The sequence below is a fragment of the Narcine bancroftii genome, chromosome 7, assembly GCF_036971445.1.
Source record: "Narcine bancroftii isolate sNarBan1 chromosome 7, sNarBan1.hap1, whole genome shotgun sequence".
In the NCBI taxonomy this organism is placed as follows: domain Eukaryota; kingdom Metazoa; phylum Chordata; class Chondrichthyes; order Torpediniformes; family Narcinidae; genus Narcine; species Narcine bancroftii.
In genome coordinates this window covers 134459552-134480048 of record NC_091475.1, presented here as the reverse complement: position 1 = coordinate 134480048, position 20497 = coordinate 134459552, and the positions used below count along the sequence as shown (strand labels likewise).

Sequence of the window (20497 nt, the reverse complement as noted above, 5' to 3'; positions counted from 1 at the left end):
GCCTTAAATATTATGTAAATAACAAGTCTGCAATATACTTTGTTGGGTAATTATTCAATGTAAACACACAATTTTTATCACATGGGCCTAGAATTCTCCACTCTCACCAGTTCTGGCATTCATTTTCCTGTCTCTCTCACAGTAAAACTTGACTAACCTCACTTTTCATGGCAATGTGATTTTTATGACAGAAGTAAGGCACAGATACACCACATTACCTGCAATTTATTTATTCTTGCCATTCACAAACGTTTATTTTTAAGTGTATTTTGTACAACTGTAACAAATAATTTTAGAGGGAACTCATGATTTTTTTTTTTAAAACCATATTTGATTTAAAATTTATCAGCTCTGAAATGTCTTTCAGGAATGCTATAAAAGAATCAAATATCTAAGCTAATGACAAGTTATTTCACAGGGGTACTTGCCACATTTCATATCTCATTTCTTTAAGATGTGGTAAGCTCACTGTGGATAAAAGATTGAGATAAAATAGCATTTAAAGTGCTGGAAAAACTCAAAAGGCCATACAGCATCCATTGAAAGCAAAAGGTAGTCCATGTTTAAGTGTCAACCTTTTAGGATGCTTGTGGGGAAGGGGGTGGAGGGTGCTCAAGCTTGAAATGTCCACTCCTTTTTGCTTTCTTTGGGTGCCTGCATGATCTGATTTGTACCCAGCACTTTTGTGCATTGCACAGGATCCCAGAATCTGCAGATTTCTTGTTTAACTTGCTCTATAGTGTATAATGTAATTACTTAGTGTTTTGGCAAACGAAGGTTTAAAAAACTTCCTAATAAGAATTAATTGTTGTATATTCCCCCCCCCCTTCAGAAGTATTTAATTGATTCTAACTTGCAGAGGAAAATTTGGCAGCTGATCTTCTGATAGATAAGATGGTGTTCCTACTTGCAGCAAAATTATTAAATAGTTTTATTGGCAAGTTGTTTCAGATCAAAACCTGCACAGAGTGAAATTAGTGACGTGACAGAACGGTTAGAATTGGCCCTATGTTAAAAAACATTGAAGATCTCCATAGACTTTCTGGTCAATTTTAGTAAATGTCATCACATTGTCATTGACCTGAAATAAGCTTCTACCTTAATTAAACTAAATTTATTTATTTAAATCTTACTTTTCCTCTTGTATTTTCACAGATGGTTCAGACAGCTGAACGAGCATTTTCATATGAGAGGCTGTTCCTATGTTCTGTACAAACCCCATGGGAAAAATAGAACAGCTGGAGAAACTGGTAATTTAAACATTTTATTGCTGAGCTAAAATACTTGTTAGTCATTTTTTTAATGAGTCATTCAGTTTTAAAATGTGCATGTTAATAGCCTGTAGTATCCAAAGTATTTTTGATTGGTACAATTTTCATAACTATATTGATCTACTCCTTTTTACTGGTAAAACACAGGATTCTGTTGACATCGTGGTTAAGTGAAAAAACACAAATGCTGGAGAAACTCAGCAGGTCAGACAGTGGTTTTATGTAGCAAAGGTGAAAGATACATCACCAACGTTTCGGGCTTGAGCCCTTTCTTTACCTTTGCTACATAAAACCACTGTTTTAACTGTTGAGTTTCTCCAGCATTTGTGTGTTTACTCCTTTTTACTAGGATGTAAGTCTTGAAGTGAGCTGCAGTTTGTGTGTAATGTGGGCTTAAATGTATTATTCAAGCAACTTCTTGATAACGCTGCACAGAAACAGTTTGCTCTTAGTATTTTTAAACCTTGGAAATACCAAGTCTGACAGAATCTAAAGGGGGGGGGGGAGGGGAGAGGAGTGTTTTTGTTTGACATTTCATCACATCTAAGAAAATGAATGCAGTCTTTCAAGAGAAGTAAGGGTGAAGAGATCATCATCTTTTAGTTGGCTTCAGTTTTAGTTTTCCATCCCACTGCCACTCTGATCACTTGCCTTTTGTACTGTTCCAACAAAGTTTAAAATAAGCTCTGTGAATAGCATACCATCCATCTTGAGACGTTGCAGGCTTCAGGATTTGAATTCAAGTTTCAGATGAGAAACGTTTTCAATGTGTGTCAGAGTTGGCCAGTTCTTTTAAAGACTCACTGAACTGTAACTTTAAAGTTTGGGGTGGTGTGGTTAGCGCAATGCTATTACAGTACCAGCGACTGGGTTCAAATTCAGTACTGTCTGTAAGGAGTTTATACTTTTTGCTGGTTTGTGTGGGTTTTTTCCAGGTGCTCTGGTTTCCTCCCACCTTTCAAAATTTATGGGATTTTAGATTAATTGGGGTATTTGGGCAGCATGAGCTTGTGGACGGACTCTAAGGGCCTATTACTGTGCTGGATGTCTAATTTTTTTTTTAAAAAGTCTGTTCCTCTCCATTCTGACCTGTTGGGCTTTCTCACTATTCTGTCTTAAGTTCTAATTTCCAGCAACAGCTGTGTCCTGAATCTCTCAGTTCATGTGGCTTCTTTCACTCTCTCCACGTCTTCCTCTAATTTATACCACTGTCAGACTGTATACCTGGTAGTTAGTCTCCTCCACCCTATCTTAAGAACTCTCTCGCTTTTTGCTACTCCCACTTCTCTGCAACCTAAAATATTTTTAAACTTTCATAGTTCTAATAAAAGGTCAATAATCTGCATAGTATTTGGTTTACCTGCTGAATATTTCTAGCATTTTCCAGTTTTGATTTTTTTTCACAACAGCCCTTGGAGTATTAATTTTGATGTTGGTTATAATTTTGGGATATAGTTTTCTTGCACATAACTCCATCTTCACTTTATAATATTTTTTCCTTTCCTCCCCTCTCCAAAATTGACTCTGAAGTTCCATTCAGTGTCTTTCAGGTGAGCTTTCACAGATGAGGCAGAGCACTTACAAAACATTCTGAGTTCAGAATCACAAATAGAATAGAATGCTATTTTCCCCTCTTTCCTCAAGGCAGTCAGTAGTGTTATCTTTCATACTTTAATAATGATAATTTGAACATTTATCAATATGCCTTAACATGGGAACGCTGATGGAATTAACAGATATTGTTGGATTCTCTTTTATATCTGTGTTGCAGCTGAAGGTGCCCTACTGAAGTTAACTCAAGGCCTGAAGGATGAATCCATGGCCTTTATATATCATTGCCAGAATCATTATTTCTGTCCCATTGGATTTGAGGCTACACCTTTAAAGGCAACAAAAGCATTTCGGTATGTGTAACTTCTAACTGCACTGTTGCTTCTCTGATTGGTTGTCAACATTCATCAAAAATAATTTAAAAGTGGAATTAGCAGAATGAAAGATCATTTTCAATTTACTTTTATAAACTAAGAACAAGCAAATCTGTGTAGTAATCCTGTCCAGAAAAAAAGTTAATTAAATCTGTAGTATGTTGCCTTTCATACTTTGTGTCTAAATGTAGTTACTTAAACAGCAATGTCTAAAGCTCTAAAAGATAACATTCTAACATTACTAGATGATGTAACTGATTGAATAACTATCTTAAATGGTTGCCCTGAGTATTGTGAAGAGGCTTGGTTCCCAGTTAATAATCAGTAAAATTAAATTTAAACATGCAGTATAATAGGCCCTTTTGGCCCACAAGCCCATCCCACTCAATTAAACATAATCGACCTACAACCCCTGTTACGTTTTGAACAGTGGGAGGAAAACTGAGCACCTGGGACAGAAGGGAAAAACGTACAAACTTCTTACTGACAACACCAAATTTAAAACCCCTGTTGCTGTGACAGCATTGCATTTGTGCTGCCCCTATGTAATTGATCATGTCTGAACTATTTTGTAGAATGAGATCTTATCATTGTGAAATATAAATATTGATTGCAAGTGCGTGAAATTGTGGTAAAGGGCTTTGGTCTGGTCATTTTTTTTTGAGTAACTAATTCATGGTTTGAATTAATTTGAAGCTCTGCTTAACCAAGGTTTTTTTGTTTGTACTTCTCTAAATGTGTGCCCTTGCAGTGGGGAAGAAATCTTGTTTTATAATAATCATGATGGCATTTAATGCCCCTATCAGTATAAAGGGGAGAAGAGCTCCAGCTTCTCAAATATGATTTGAATTGTGATATTTCATTCCAAATGCAATCCTTCTAACCCTGATACATCCTTTATTGGTCATGTAATGTGAGGGGTTGTGTATCTCTGTCTATATTAAATTTGGTTTTCTAGCCCATTCAGTTTTTTTGTATTAGTTATTTTCTTAAAACAAGCTGTTATACTTTAAAATTAAAAATATAACAATTGCATGTCTTTATTAGACCACCAAAAACTTGTTTTTTAAAAAAAATGTACTTTATCCAGTATAGGCAGTCCCTGGGTTACGAACGAGATCCATTCGTCTTAAATCTCTATTTTGTAGATAGATCAGAATAAGAACATGTGGTTCTTATTTGGCATCAGTTAGTCAAATTTTTTTCACTGTAAAAAAAAAAATAATAAATCTTAAAACCATTTAGATAGGGGGAAAAAAGTTAACACTTAGTCTTGTTCCATCGATGCCTTGCATACCAGAAGGGGCATTAATGAGGTAACATTATGTGCATGCACGAATTGGGGGCACAATTGAAGTACGAGTTGACAAATAAGTCTAATGTTTGTAACCCATTATGTGGCTATTTTCTGATCTTTGATAACAGAGGTAAACTCCCGCTTGAGGAAATGGAATTTTGGATCTTAATAGGTGAACCAAGTAAGAAACATCCAGCCATTCACTGCAAAAAGTAAGTTTGACATTTTAAACATTACGCTGTTCATCATGGTAGGATGCTGAAACTTCCAAGTGTAACTTTTTCAGGAATGTAAATATAATCCATTCCTAATAAGAAATAGTGAGCAGTTACTTACTTTCCAAAAATAACTCAACCATCAAACAGATCCCTGATGACTGCTACTCAAACAAAATAACAAATTGCAGTGTACCAAATTTTCTGCTCATAATTACATTTAGGTGACTTGGATATTTTTTCATCCTAAAGCACCTGAGCAAATTTGCCCTTGTAAATTACCCCTAATGTATAGATTCGGGGTGGAATTCAGGAAATATGTAAATTGATGAATGACAGAGACTCAGTGGGATGAAGAGCCTTTCTCTGCACTGGGAAAAGTCCATGATTTCAAGTGTTTTTCCAATATGATAACTGGGAGGAATTAATAATCACAACCTGTAACCAGAAAGTTTTCTGAAATCTGTTTCTGACCTCAAAAGATAAGCAAGGATATGTACAGGACATCAAATGAACCCTTCAGGCACATAATTGAGATTGTTACCTTCATTTTTTAAAGTGATAATTGGGTTGTCATCATATTCTGGTTTGTTAAATCTAGCAATCTGCAAACTGGTTTTGTTTCTTGTGTCACAGTTATCAAATAGCTCTGAGCGCATTTCGGACATACCAAGGTAATGGAAAATTGAAGATGAATCAGTTTTTAAACTTTCTAAAGGAACTACAGTACAACTCCGATTATCTGAAATGGTCAGGACCAGGCCCATTTCAGATAAAGGGTTTTAAATTTTTTTGGAGAACCATTTAAAAAAAAAAACACATCCCAGTATCAACAGCAAATTGTTTGTAACGATGTTTAAATAACAAACAACAAGGATTTTTAAGCATTAAAATAAAGTTTAATTCTCAAAAAAAATGCTGACCACTGACGCTTCCCCACTGAGGCTCCTGCCGGGAGCCTGACATTCCCCATCAGTTCAGCTCTGAAAAAAATTTTGGATAAATGAGGATTTTGGATAGTCTTGTTTCTGAAATTTAAAAAATTGATTTTGGTTAATCAGTTGTACTGTATATGAACATTTCAAAGATTATTTAGATGGTGTATAATTCTTGATAAAGAACCTTAGTTTAAATCTGGTTACTTTTTAAATTTTTTAAAAAATTTTTCATAGTATGAACCATACTGACCAAAATACACACAAACATTTCCATCTTGCATATACACAGTGTCATTTTCTCCCTCCTTCACCCACCCTCCCCACCCACTCAACGTTCAACATATATGATACATTAAATAATGTCATCACACAATGAAAATAAACAAGAAATTTATGTCTTCTACTTTTACATACTGGGTCAGTTCACTTCGTCTTCTTCTCCTTCTGTCATTTTAGGTGGTGGAGGTCCGTGGTAGGACTTCTGTTGTGTTCCATGTACGATTCCCAAATTTGTTCGAATACTGTGATGTTATTTCTTAAATTGTGTTATTTTTTCCAATGGAATACATTTATTCATTTCTATGTACCATTGCTGTATTCTCAGGCTATCTTCTAATTTCCAAGTTGACATTATATATTTTTTTGCTACTGCTCAGGTATCATAATAAATCTTTTTTGTGGTCCATCCAAATAGAGTCCAAGTTCTTTACTTCTTATATTACTTAGAAGAAAGATCTCTGGATTTTTTGGTATGTTGCTTTTTGTGATTTTATTTAATACCTGGTTTAGATCTTCCCAAAACTTTTCCACTTTCTCACATGCCCAAATTGCATGTACTGTTGTTCCCAATTCCTTCTTGCAGTGAAAACATCTGTCTCATACTGTTGGGTCCCATTTATTTAACTTTTGGGGCGTGGTGTATAGCCTGTGTAACCAATTATATTGTATCATGTGTAACCTCGTGTTTATTGTATTTCTCATAGTTCCAGAGCATAGTTTTTCCCATGTTTCATTCTTTATCTTTGTTTAGTTCTGGTTACTTCTTTATGCAAAACTTTGTCCTTGTGTTTGAATGATTGCAAACTACCAGTATCTGAAATTTTGTTATGCACTGAAGTAATTTAACTGTTAGGAAACTTTTTACCAAATGACTGACTTTGTATTCATTGGTAAATCATTCAGGATTGAAATAATTTCACTGCTAATAATGCACATTATTTCTAACTTTAGATGGGCAGACATAGTGACAGATCTCAACACACAAAATCCTGAGTACCTTGATATTCGAAATCCTGAAAAGGGTATACAATACAGGAAAACCAAAAAGGTATTAAGAACATTTTGAATGCTGCTTTTTTAGGAATGTATGAATAGAGTGCTGGGAACAATAACTTCATTACTATGTATGGAATTCTAATGCACAACTAGATCATAATCTTAGTGTGTACTGGTATGTTAATTAGCTACTGTAAATTTCTTCAGTGTAGGTGAGTGGCAGAAGAATTAGGGAGTTGGTGAACATGAGAGGGATGGGGACTGATGGAATTATTCTGCAGGGAACTGGCATGGACCAGATGGGTGGATTGATGTCATGTTATATATAGATAATGGCTTATGCAAAAGAGGCTTCAGAAATATAGTATTTGTCTTTTAGAGATCATTGTCTATATGTGAAGCTAATGCCCTGCTAATATTGTTTTAAAATGTTTTAACCACATGGATCTTGGGGATTGCCTTTATAATTTATCAGTTCATTTTAAAACTTAAGGTAGAAAATAATTTTGGATTTTCTATGAACATTAATATGTTGAGTTAAATTAGTTTGAAATAGTTTTGCAGCCATCCTCAGATTTAAGAGGAATGAAATGATATACATAATGCACCAAATCATACTTCTGTCAGAATATTGATATTCAGTAAAAGGTAATTTTTTCTTTAAATATTAATACCAAAAATGCATACACACATCAATTAAAGTACTGAAAATAACAATAACAAACTTGTGCCCCCAGAAGACAATTATTCATTTGGATGAAGATCACTGTTAGTAGCTGGTTTAATCTGTGCCAGTTTTTCAGTGTGGAAGTCTAGAGACCTGCAGAAGGGAACATTGTCTGTTGTAAAAGACACTGCCACTGGCTTAGTCCAGTGCCTTGGTCTTTCCTGTTCTCTGATTCCCACTATTATACTTGGTTAAGACTATACAATAATATTGGCCCCATGAAGTGATAAATAGCAAGCAATTGATCCATTTGAAATAGGACTGTAAATTTGCAATGGTTCAGTTAAGTTTGGACTGGTGCTTGTAACACAAACTCTAATAATAACTTGAATCTATTGTCATTTGTTGAAGATTTTCTCTAACGATAGGAGCCAAGCAAATATTCCTTATTGTACTGCAGTTACAGATAATGCAATAGATCACTGTGTCCAGAGTAAACACAACTTTGTACCGTAAGGCCTTGCCCTTTGTCATTCATTGAAAAATCATCTCAACACTAACATTTTTACCTTATTCTTAGCTTGCTTTCATGCAGTTGTATAATTGCCATTCATATAAAGTCTTATGATTTTGCAGCATCTAATTTAGCTCCTATTCAAAAGCAGATTCGCTTGCATAATTGCTGGGAAATTCCAAGAAGCTGCTCAGGTACACATTGACAGGAATAACAAGTGAATAATACAGGCCACTTTTGTGTTTGGTTTAATATCATCCAATTGTACAAGTACCATCCAACTACAAGCTCTACTGGCATAATTCAATATTGCTATGCAAATTCAAAGATTTGCAGTCTTTGTTTTTCTTCTGGATCAATGTGGTGTGAATGTAATGTCATTCGCAATTGGTGCACCACTGCAAGATTACATTTAAAAGTAATGATAATTTTAAATGTTGGCCTAATCACTGTTTGATTTGCTCTCTAATTAGGTTGGAGGAAACTTGCACTGCATAATTGCTTTCCAAAAACTGAACTGGAAAAAATTAAGCACTTGGATGATGAACATTGGAAATTTCAGATGTGAACCACATTCTAGTACAAAGGTATTAGAATGCAAAGCCAGTCGATCTGTCACTGGTTTGGAAAGAGTTTTAAATGATTATCGAGACCCATCAATGAATGACAACAATAATAGTGAAGGATTTCATCAAACATCTGAACTGAAGCACATTTCAAGTCCATATGAATACAGAGATTGTGGGTCTCCCGAAAGTGAGACAGATGAAGAGAACATTGAATAAATGTAATTGCCTGAATAGAATATGCATTTGGTATGAATAGTTGGGTCAAATATTTGAGCATGTTTTAGATTTAGAATTGCAGTTGGTATTAAAAGCTCAACTGACTGGGAGAAAGTGACATTGTGTGGTGAAAGAATTTCAGTGGACAACCTATGTACTAATTAAATATTCTGTGATTGTATGGGCCAGTCTGTTGTGTATAGTTCTGCTGAGTAAGTAGAAATTAAAATCAACTAAAGCACATCAAGGGAATATCAATTACCTCTTTTCAAATTTACTTTTAAATGAAATTCTAAAACAAACATCTCTTTTTAAGAGATTAAATTTTTTAATTAATAAAGTGCTCTTCTAATGTATTCAGGATGTTGATTCTTGTTTCAATTGCATAAGAGAATTTAGACAGAGGCAATAACAAATCTGAATAGTTTAATACATGGTAGAAAATAATTGATTTATAAACTGAATATTTTACAAACCACAATTAAAGAAAAACATGAGATTTTCACCAATATCCTTAAAGTTCAGTAGGAACATAAAGTAGGAACCTGCTTATAATTTTTTTTGCATACTAGAAAATTACATTATCCAAGTGATTTTTCTTAAATGCGAATATATAATCTGGAAGAATTTTAATCAAATATGCCATCCTTGCACTGTCCACCTGTTTTTTTTTAAAAGCTGAAGGCTTGGCTCAAGTCCTTGATCTGCCAAAAAAATAGTTCTGGAGTAATTTATTTGCAATGTTAATGTATTTTTAAAGTATTAGGATTCTTTGAATTCAAATATTTAAGATTTTTTTCCCCAGTATTTACTAATGGAATTGACTCCTCCAGTAGGATTTGTACAAGCAATCCATTAAACTAAAAAATATAAAGGAAGTTTCCCAATTTGGGTGCCTCAGCAAATTATATTCAGAATGGATGTATGTAAGGCATTTGGAAGCAAAGTTGTAGAAATATTCCCAGAGCATATGAAAATCTTTTCAAAACTCAATGAACTGAAAGACATTCAATCTGTGTTGTCAAATCAGTTCTATTCAAGTTGTTGGGGACTTGAAATTTTTACATTGGAACAAACTTCCAGGTAAGATTGAGAAGCAATTTTAGAAGCTAATTACCAATAAGCAAAAAACACTAGAATTTAAAATGGGGAAATAAAATCAAGTAACATTCAAATCCAATATCAATGAAGTTGGAAATTAGAGCATGAAGATGTATAAATATTAAATAAGGATTTAAATGTACCAAGTTAATTAGTGAGCAGGCTTATACATATCATTTAACAAGAACTTTAATGATTTTAAAAAATTGTAAGGAAATGGTATTTACATTCTTGACAATATTTGAAGTTCACACAGGCAACAAATTTGGTTTCAGTGTACATCGCAGCTCAGCTATATCAGTTGGAGTAGTTCGACAGCAGCCACCTATAATTTTTTCAACAGAAGTAGTTAATGTTTGTACTCCAGTATTACTGAAACATTGATGCTAACATAATTCAGCTTGAAGACAGGCACACTATTACTGGAATATTATGTAAAATACTTGCTTAGGATCATAATTGTCCAATTAGCACATGATATACAAACCATACAAAATATGACATTAAGATTATTGCAAAGTTCCTGTTTCACAAGGTTAGTGCAGGAAAGTGGTAGTTAGCTGTGATTATTGAATTAGAGAATAGGCATGAGGGACTAAAGGGCTCCTTTATTTATGACATTCTTTGCTGCTGCTGGATATAGAGAATGTAGGATTGGTGACTCATCTGACCATGCATTGATAGGGATGACAGTTGGCATCACACTTCCTAGAATAGAATGAAGACAAATAAGAGTATTCATTCTTCATTGCTCTCCATTGACCACTATTGGAAAGTTTTAATACATGAACAGTTGGAGATTGAATATGATGCACTGGAAGTCTAATGGTCCAGCACTTACCAATGAGACTCGTGTAATATCAAGTGAGGTACCATAATGGAGGTAGAGTGAATTAAAAGTCTGCTAACCACATCCAGAAAATGGAGACAATTTTACTTTTACACATACTACCTCCCAATGCACATATTTACTTCTGAAATGGAGTTAGTTACATAGGCAACTAATTTGCAATTAACATTAAGAAATAATAGTAAAGCAAAAGTTGAGAGATAGGGTGGAAATAGTGACAGAATATAGGTACTACTCTACAAATAGGTTATGTACTCTTAAATCATCCAAATAAATCCAGTCTTGATTTAATGTTATTTTTAAAGTAACAGCTTCAATATTTTATATTAGGTGGTTCACCTTCATATTTAATCTTTTCTCCCCCTTTGTATTTTTTTTTGTCTTCTAAAGCTACCTAATCCTCCAGTTTCCTACTAATATATGCAACACAGAATACTCTCTCTTTCGCTTTTATTCTTCCCTTGTCAGCCACAGTTGCCTCATCCTCCCTTTCAAATGCTTCTTTGGAATAAAATAATCCTGCATCCCAGAAATTGGCCACTGCGTCATCATTTTCCAATCAGCTTTGGCCAACTCACCCTCTTGCCTCTATAGTTACCTTTACTCAACATACCCACATTTGATTTTATATACTCTCAAATTGAAAAATTCAATTACATCACTGCCTCCTAAGGGTTCCTTTTATCTTAAGTTTTCAAATCAAATCTGGTTCATTGCAGAGAACCAAATCCAGAATTGCCTTTTCCTTCATGGGCTCAACCACAAACTGCTATAAAAAGCCATATTGTATTATATAAATTTCTTATTTTGGGATCCAATGCAAACCTGATTTTCCCAGTCTTATGAAGGGATAAGGAAAACTGACATTTGTACCAACATGTAAGAAGGCTTGTGGCAAAGGTGAAAGAGGGAATGAGGACCTGCAAACTGAATTTAGAGAGGGAGCAACAAGGTTAACTTCAACCAAGGTAGCAGAATAGGAAAGATGAACACATGGATGGAACAGGGGATATGGCTTTAGCATCTTGGACCACTTCTGGGCATATGGGGCCTGTAAAAGAAGGATGGGTTGTACCTAAACGAAGGGGACTGGTATCCTTGCAGTGAAGTTTGCTTACCATGACTTGGGAGAGTTTAAACATCTTTAGAGGGTTAAAATGTTGGAGTGAAATCCGTAGAAATGCAGCAGATGGGGAGATTGACTCAGATGCAAGTGACCAGCAGAGAGAAGACGAATTTTAAGGAGCATTGGAAGGTTAGCAGGTTCAAATCCTTTTAATGTAAGGAGCTGAATAGGTAAATTGGTTGAACTTACAGCATGGATCAGCACATGGAATTATGATACTCCAACCAATGAAAGGTAGTTGAGGGGTGAGCAGGCCTGGGTGTACAATTTTCAGATGTAACAAAGAGTTGCAAAATAGGAGAGGATTCACAATTTGCAGGGAGAACATCACTGGGTGGATATCCTGCTTAGATCATCCAAGTAGGTCATGTGAGGAACATAGGGATAAGAAAGGAGTGACCATTTTTCTGTGACTAAACCAAAGGCCGGTGATGCACCTACGGCTCCTAGAACGCTTCCACCAGCGTTGTCTCCGCTCCATCCTCAACATCCATTGGAGCGCTTTCATCCCTAACGTCGAAGTACTCGAGATAGCAGAGGTCGACAGCATCGAGTCCACGCTGCTGAAGATCCAGCTGCGCTGGATGGGTCACGTCTCCAGAATGGAGGACCATCGCCTTCCCAAGATCGTGTTATATGGCGAGCTCTCCACTGGCCACCGTGACAGAGGTGCACCAAAGAAAAGGTACAAGGACTGCCTAAAGAAATCTCTTGGTGCCTGCCACATTGACCACCGCCAGTGGGCTGATATCGCCTCAAACCTTGCATCTTGGCGCCTCACAGTTTGGCGGGCAGCAACCTCCTTTGAAGAAGACCGCAGAGCCCACCTCACTGACAAAAGGCAAAGGAGGAAAAACCCAACACCCAACCCCAACCAACCAATTTTCCCCTGCAGCCGCTGCAACCGTGTCTGCCTGTCCCGCATTGGACTTGTCAGCCACAAACGAGCCTGCAGCTGACGTGGACTTTTACCCCCTCCATAAATCTTCGTCCGCGAAGCCAAGCCAAAGAAAGAAACCAAAGGCCTTCCAATAGTCATCAGAAATTGGAGACACACATAAGGAAGTAAAATGCAAAAAGGTGTATGAGCAATTGTGTTATAATAATGAGATTTTTTCCCCAATATTGAATGGGATTGCTTTAGTGCAAGGGTCTTAGATGAATTTGACTCCAGAAAGATTTCTATAAAATTTGTAGTCCCATTCGAAATGGAGCTGTACTTAAGTATGTCCATGGATTCACCCCAGCAGTCCTGCACTCTCTCTGCACAAATCCCAACCTTACTATGAAACCTGCAGATATGGGTGGTGCTGTAATGGTCTGGTGCACCGATCTCTACCTTTCTAAGGCCAGGTGACAGCTCTCAGAGACATCCTCTTACTTGTCTCTTCCACAGGACCATACCAAAGAACATCAAGCCACTGTCTCACTTAACCATCACTAACTTCATTACTTGTGATCATCTCCTTCCCACAGCCCCCAATCTTATTGTTTCCCAGTCGAGCACTGCCCAGTTCTACCTCCTACACAAGGTACATGAACCCATCTATCCAAGTGGACCCTTTGTTTCTGCGTGCTTCCACCCACCGAACTAGCATCATTTTACTTGACTCCATGTTTTCTCCCCAGTTCAGTCCCCTCCTAACTACAATCGCAATACCTCAAAAATGCCTTCCATCTCTTCAATATATTCTAATTCCCTGAACTTGACCACCTTGTTTTCACTATGGACATCCAATCTCTCTACACCATGTTCCCGCAGAAGATCTCAATGCCCTTCGTTTCTTTCTGAACAACAGAACTTAACCAGTCCTCCTCCACCACCACCATTCTTCTTTACCTGGCAGAACTTGTTTTGACCCTCAATAATTCTCCTTTGAATCATCCAACTTCCACCAAATCAAAGGAGTAGACATGGAAACCTACATAGGTCCCACCTATGCCTGCCTTTTTGTTGGATTTGTGGAACAATCCATGTTGCAAGCCTACAGTCAAGGCTCCTCAACTCTTCCTCCACAACACTGACTACATTGGTGCTGCCTCATTCTCATGATGAGCTCATCAACTTTATTTAATTTGCTGCTAACTTTCAACCAGACCTCAAATTCACTTGGTCTCTCTCCGACAGCATTCGCCCATTTCTTGACCTCTCTCATTTTGGGAGACAAACCTTCTAATAGACTTTTTTTTAAAAACTACCAACTCCCACAACCTTGATCACATTTCAATTCACACCCAGTCCCCTGTAAGGATTCTATGCATTTATTTCAATTCCTCCATCTTTGTTCCACCTGCTCCTGTCCAGATCTTCCAGTCTACATCATGTGAAATGTCCTTCCTCTTCAAAAAAGTGACTTCCCCTCCTACACCATCAATTCAGCCCTTACCTGCTTCTCCTCCATTTCCTACACACCTGCTCCTCCCCCACATCAGCCCCTAGATGCAACAAAAACAGGATTGCCCTTGTTCTCACCTACAACCTCACAAGCCTCCACATCCAACATCTGCAATTTCCTTCACCTACAACATGATCCCACCACAAGACACATCTTCCCCTCTCCTCTCTGCCTTCCATAGGGACCCCTCCCTCTATGACACCCTTGTCCACTCATCCATTCCCACTAATTGTCCCCTTGGCACCTTCCCGTGACCGCAGAAAGTGCCACATTTGGGCCCACAACTCCTCCTTCAACACCATTCATGCCACATTTCACTTGTGAATCAGCAAGATCAACTATTGTGTCCAACACTGCTGATGTGGCCTTTTCTACATTGAAGATATTGGGCACAGACTGGGAGATCACTTTACGAAGCACCTTTGCTCTGTCTGCATCAATGACAGGGATCTACCAGTGGCCAATCACATGAATTCTATGCCCCACCCTTGCGCCAACATATTTGCCCAAGACTTCATGGGCTGCCAAACCAAGGAAATCCATAAATTGGAGGAGCAACACCTTATATTCCGTCTCAGCACACTAAGTGGATGGCATTAACATCGACCTCCAATTTCTGCAAATCCACTCCACGTTCTCCCTCTCTTTTCTATCCCTCTATCTCCTTTCCTCCAGCTGTTCACTCCTTCCCTCTCCATTCACAGAGCCATCCCTCCTCCCTCTGCTTGCTGGTGTGCCCTCCTTCCATGGTCCTTTGGGCCTGTGCACCTCCACCCCCCCCCAACTTTATTCAGGTGCCTTTTTACATTTTGCTCATCCCTTGATGAAAGGCTCAGTCTCAAAACATTCTTTGCTATATAAAGGATGTTGCTTGACCTGCTGAGTTTCTCCAATTGTGGTTTTACTTCAGTCATGGCCTCTGGAGACTTTCATGTTTTATTACAATACTAATGATCTTTTTGAGTAGCAACATCACCTTGAGGCCCTTGAACTCAATCCCCCAATTATTGAATGCCTGCACACCATATGGCTTCTAAATAACCCTACCAACTTGCAAGGCAACTTGGACCCCAAAATCCCTCTGTTAAGAATCCTGCGATTAACTATATACTCCATCTTCAAGTTTGATTTTCCCAAGTGCATTGCTTCACACTTTTCTGGATTGAACTCTATCTGCCACTTCTCTGTCGAACTCTGCATCCTGGCTACATCCCATTATAATCTACAACAACCTTTCACACAATGCACAACACCTCCATCCTTTTTAATCATCTAAAAACTTTAGACCCACCAAGTCACTTATAAAATTCATAATGAGCAAGGATCTCAGAACTGACCTCCAGACAGAAAATGCTCTGGCTTTTGTGGGCAAGCCAATTGGGAATCCACAGTCAAATTTCCATGGATCCCAAGCCTCATGACCTTCTGGATGAGCCTACCATGGAGAACCTTGTCAAATGCTTTTCTACATTCATCACCCTATCTTCTTCAATTTAATCCTCAAAAAACTCATTAGGCATGACCTGCACTTCATAAAGCTATTATCCTTAATAATTCCATGCTTCTCCAAATGCTCATAAATCCTGTCCCAAAGAATCTTCTCCAATTGATTGCCCATTACTGATTCATTGATCTATAATTCCTAGGATTCTCCCTATCACCTTTCTTGAACAAGGGAACTACATTTGTCATGCTCCAGGACCACTCCCGTGGCCAGGAAAGACACAAAGATTGTTAATGCCCTAGAAATCTCTTCCCTTGCTTCCTATAGCAACTTAGGATATACGTTGTCTGACCCTGGGAAGGTATCTTTCCAAATGTTTTTCAAAAGCTCCATCACTACCTCTTTCTTAATCTCAACATGCTCCAGTATATTTGCCAGATCTACACCGACCTCATATTCATCAAGTTCCCTCTCCCCACTGAACAGTGAAGCAAAGTATAATGACCTCCCCTACCTCTTCAACCTTCAGGCACACGTTTATCCCCTTTATCTCTGAGCAGTCCCACCTGCACTCCGGTTTTCCTGTTCTTCACTAGGATTATCTTAATCCCATTTGCCAAGACATTCTCTTGATCTCTTTGAGTTCTCTTAAATTCCTTCTTGGCTACCTTATAGTTCTCACGAGTCCTGTCTGATTTTTCGTAATTAACCCTTCCCCAATTAAACAGTTTACATTTTCTGCAAAGGCTAGTGATACAAAATCAGATTCACAAGGAGTCATCTGTATACCATCGATTGTTTTTAAAAGTAACATTTAATCTTGAATTAATATCTTTTCTGGAAATCTACTTAATTAGGAATCTGAAAAGATTTTTTTTCTATCGACATCTTCTTGATTCTAGTCATATAGCTGAAGTTTTTAAAAACTTACCAATCCATTTAGCACCAAGTCCTTTCCATTCCAATGCAAATGTTGCAAGTTGACTTTTGACTTGACTACTTCCCCAGCTAACTTTGAAAAAAGTAAAGAACTTTGAAATGCAAAATTAAGAAAAAATTGATATACACAAAAACTAGATCAAGTGCTTGTCTACTGAGTTTCATAACCTAATTTTCTCAAATTATCAGTCATATTCTACCTGATATAACTTGTACAGAAATGAATCAATAATACATGTTGCAAAGCAGAATCAATATTTTACCATAATAATTGTAAATGTGGTTGTAAAAAAATAGTAGGTCCATGCAAAAACGAATCCCAGTGAAGTCTTTCGATCCATTTCATTAACAGGAGCTAACAAATGTCTATTCTAAATCTAATTTTGAATAACTATCAAGTAATATTATGCAAGAATGCAGCACATATATAAGTAAATCTATATTTTCTTAGAGGATTTAAAACTTGACTGCATCTACGTGGAGAGATGTTACCTTTTTTCAACTAAAAATAAACAGATGAAAGACCTTGCATTATAATTTAACTTTACAAAATAAATCAGTTCATCATTTGTTTTGATTTAAATCACCCACCCTGTATGGGGATTCCATTTTTCTCCACTGTTTGGATATACAATCCATCCTCCTTTTGGATGTTTATTTTGTTCAATGGTAGCAAGGAACGAGCTCACTATATCAGGGGAGCAGCAATTTATTCCTACTGCTACCAGCTGATGAGAATCGGCTACAATTTTCACTGCATCAGCAAACTTCTCTCCATTGGAAATAGATTGCCCATCCTGCAAAGAAGTTAGAAAATTAGAAACATAGAAATCTACAGCATAGCACAGGCCCTTCAGCCCACAGTGTTGTGCAGACTGTATAACCTTGACTGTATAACTGCCTAGAATTTGCCTACTGCAATGCCCTCGATTTTTTTTTAAATTATGGAATCATTCTGGATAGGTTTACTATCTTCTCTTCTCTCTTTCTCTCTTTGGCTTGGCTTCGCAGACGAAGATTTATGGAGGGGTAATGTCCACATCAGCTGCAGGCTCGTTTGTGGCTGACAAGTCCGATGCGGGACAGGCAGACACGGTTGCAGCGGTTGCAAGGGAAAATTGGTTGGTTGGGGTTGGGTGTTGGGTTTTTCCTCCTTTGTCTTTTGTCAGTGAGGTGGGCTCTGCGGTCTTCTTCAAAGGAGGTTGCTGCCCACCAAACTGTGAGGCGCCAAGGTGCAAGGTTTGAGGTGATATCAGCCCACTGGCGGTGGTCAATGTGGCAGGCACCAAGAGATTTCTTTAGGCAGTCCTTGTACCTCTTCTTTGGTGCACCTCTGTCTCGGTGGCCTGTGGAGAGCTCGCCATATAACACGATCTTGGGAAGGTGATGGTCCTCCATTCTGGAAACGTGACCTACCCAGCGCAGTTTGATCTTCAGCAGCGTGGATTCGATGCTGTCGGCCTCTACCATCTCGAGTACTTCGATGTTGGAGATGAAGTCGCTCCAATGAATGTTGAGGATGGAGCGGAGACAAAGCTGGTGGAAGTGTTCTAGGAGCCATAGGTGATGCCAGTAGAGGACCCATGATTCGGAGCCGAACAGGAGTGTGGGTATGACAACAGCTCTGTATATGCTAATCTTTATGAGGTTTTTCAGTTGGTTGTTTTTCCAGACTCTTGTGTCGTCTTCCAAAGGTGCTATTTGCCTTGGCGAGTCTGTTGTCCATCTCGTTGTTGATCCTTGCATCCGATGAAATGGTGCAGCCGAGATAGGTAAACTGGTTGACCGTTTTGAGTTTTGTGTGCCTGATTGAGATGTGGGGGGGGCTGGTAGTCATGGTGGGGAGCTGGCTGATGGAAGACCTCAGTTTTCTTCAGGCTGACTTCTAGGCCAAACATTTTGGCAGTTTCCGCAAAACAGGACGTCAAGCGCTGAAGAGCTGGCTCTGAATGGGCAACTAAAGCGGCATCGTCTGCAAAGAGTAGTTCACGGACAAGTTGCTCTTGTGTCTTGGTGTGAGCTTACAGGCGCCTCAGATTGAAGAGACTGCCATCCATGCGGTACCGGATGTAAACAGCATCTTCATTGTTGAGGTCTTTCATGGCTTGGTTCAGCATCATGCTGAAGAAGATTGAAAAGAGGGTTGATCCGAGAACGCAGCCTTGCTTCACGCCATTGTTAATGGAAAAGGGTTCAGAGAGCTCATTGCTGTATCTGACCTGACCTTGTTGGTTTTCGTGCAGTTGGATAACCATGTTGAGGAACTTTGGGGGGCATCCGAGGCGCTCTAGTATTTGCCAAAGCCCTTTCCTACTCATGGTGTCAAAGGCTTTGGTGAGGTCAACAAAGGTGATGTAGAGTCCTTTGTTTTGTTCTCTGCACTTTTCTTGGAGCTGTCTGAGGGCAAACACCATGTCAGTAGTTCCCTAAAAACTGAGCCACCAAATAGAGGTAGATTTTGTGGAGAGAGCATGGGAAAGGCTGTGATGTGAAGGGTGGAATCTCTCAATGGTAATTTCATGGAGATACAGCATGGTAACAGGCCATTCTGGCTCAATGAGCCCACACCCATGTGACAAATTAATCTATGAATCCATGCATCTTTAAAATGTGGGAGGAAACCACCCAGAGAAAACCCACACGGTTACAAGGAGAGCATAAAAAGTCCTTACAGACAGCTGGAAATTTGATCTTGGGTGAATGGGACTGTATAGCATTGTGCTACCTGTTATGTACTATGGCACACTATTATCACATTATTCTTTGGACTCTGGAACAGTATTGTTGTTTTCTCAGCCCCCCAAAAAATCATTTTAATGCTCCTCCTTCAGACTTAATTCCTTAGCTCTTGCTGCAATGACACTCCATACTGCTCAATCTGCCCTTCAGGGTATACTGTATGTGTCATATACCTGCTTGAAAGTCCAAGGATGTCAGATTTAGTCCTTTACCATTATGGTAAACAACCAAATCACCACATGACTTTCAACAGCTTTAACAGATCTAATGTGCCCTAACATTAATAATAAGAGACCAAGATTATTAAAACAAAATAAACTACTCATGGTTTCAGTAGAGGGTGCATTCTGTTTGTATCGGAACATGGTCTTTATATGAGAACAGCATTAGTCATTATGCACATTTTTGTCTAAACTACAATCACAGCCTCTGCAGATTTTCTTGTTTAACACTTTTAGTCAGCTGCTTTTTTCTCTCTCTCCATCTGCTTCTATGCACTCAGTGTCACCAAAACCAAGGAGCTGATTGTCAACTTCAGGAAGGGAAAACCAGAGGTACATGATCTAGTGAACTTTGGGGGATCAGAGGTGGAGAGGGTGAGAAAATTTAGGTTCTTGAGGGTCATTATCTCTGAGGATCTTTCCTGGACCCAATACATCAATGGCATCATGAAGAAAGCATGCCAGTACCTCTACTTCCTCAGGAGTTTGCAGAGATTTGGTATGACATTGGAAACTGGCAAACTTATACAGATGTGTGGTGGAAAGTGCGCTGACCAAATGCATCATGGTCTAATATGGGGATGCCAATACCCCAGAGTGCAAAACTCTACACAGGATATCACACGCAAAACTCACCACCATAGAGAACATCTACAGGGAACACTGGCATAGGAGAGCAGCAGCAATCATCAAGGATCTACATCACCCAGCTCATGTTGTTCTTGCTGCTACCATCAGGAAAGAGGTATTAGGTGCCACAGAGCCACTACACCAGGTTGTGGAACAGCTGCTAT

At 38.3% G+C, this 20497-nt stretch overlaps 1 protein-coding gene and 1 long non-coding RNA gene across 6 annotated transcripts in view; one reads left to right on the top strand and one right to left on the bottom strand.

The window, feature by feature from the left end:
* LOC138739162 (basic immunoglobulin-like variable motif-containing protein) overlaps positions 1–9243 on the top strand; it is a 43536-nt gene extending 34293 nt beyond the window's left edge. For all 5 annotated transcript variants that reach the window (XM_069890708.1, XM_069890707.1, XM_069890704.1 and 2 more), the window contains 5 exons: positions 1156–1250; positions 3043–3175; positions 4622–4705; positions 6877–6973; positions 8576–9243. In XM_069890708.1, coding sequence (XP_069746809.1) covers positions 1156–1250; positions 3043–3175; positions 4622–4705; positions 6877–6973; positions 8576–8887 — 721 coding nt within the window. In that variant the 3' untranslated portion in view covers positions 8888–9243. The remainder of the gene's footprint in view (positions 1–1155; positions 1251–3042; positions 3176–4621; positions 4706–6876; positions 6974–8575) is intronic.
* Positions 9244–10236: 993 nt separating this feature from the next.
* LOC138739920 (uncharacterized) lies at positions 10237–17526 on the bottom strand. Its single transcript, XR_011342564.1, has 3 exons — positions 17335–17526; positions 16736–16812; positions 10237–10313 (listed from the first exon to the last, which is right to left on the bottom strand). It is a non-coding gene; the product is annotated as an uncharacterized lncRNA (long non-coding RNA).
* Positions 17527–20497: the final 2971 nt, after the last annotated feature.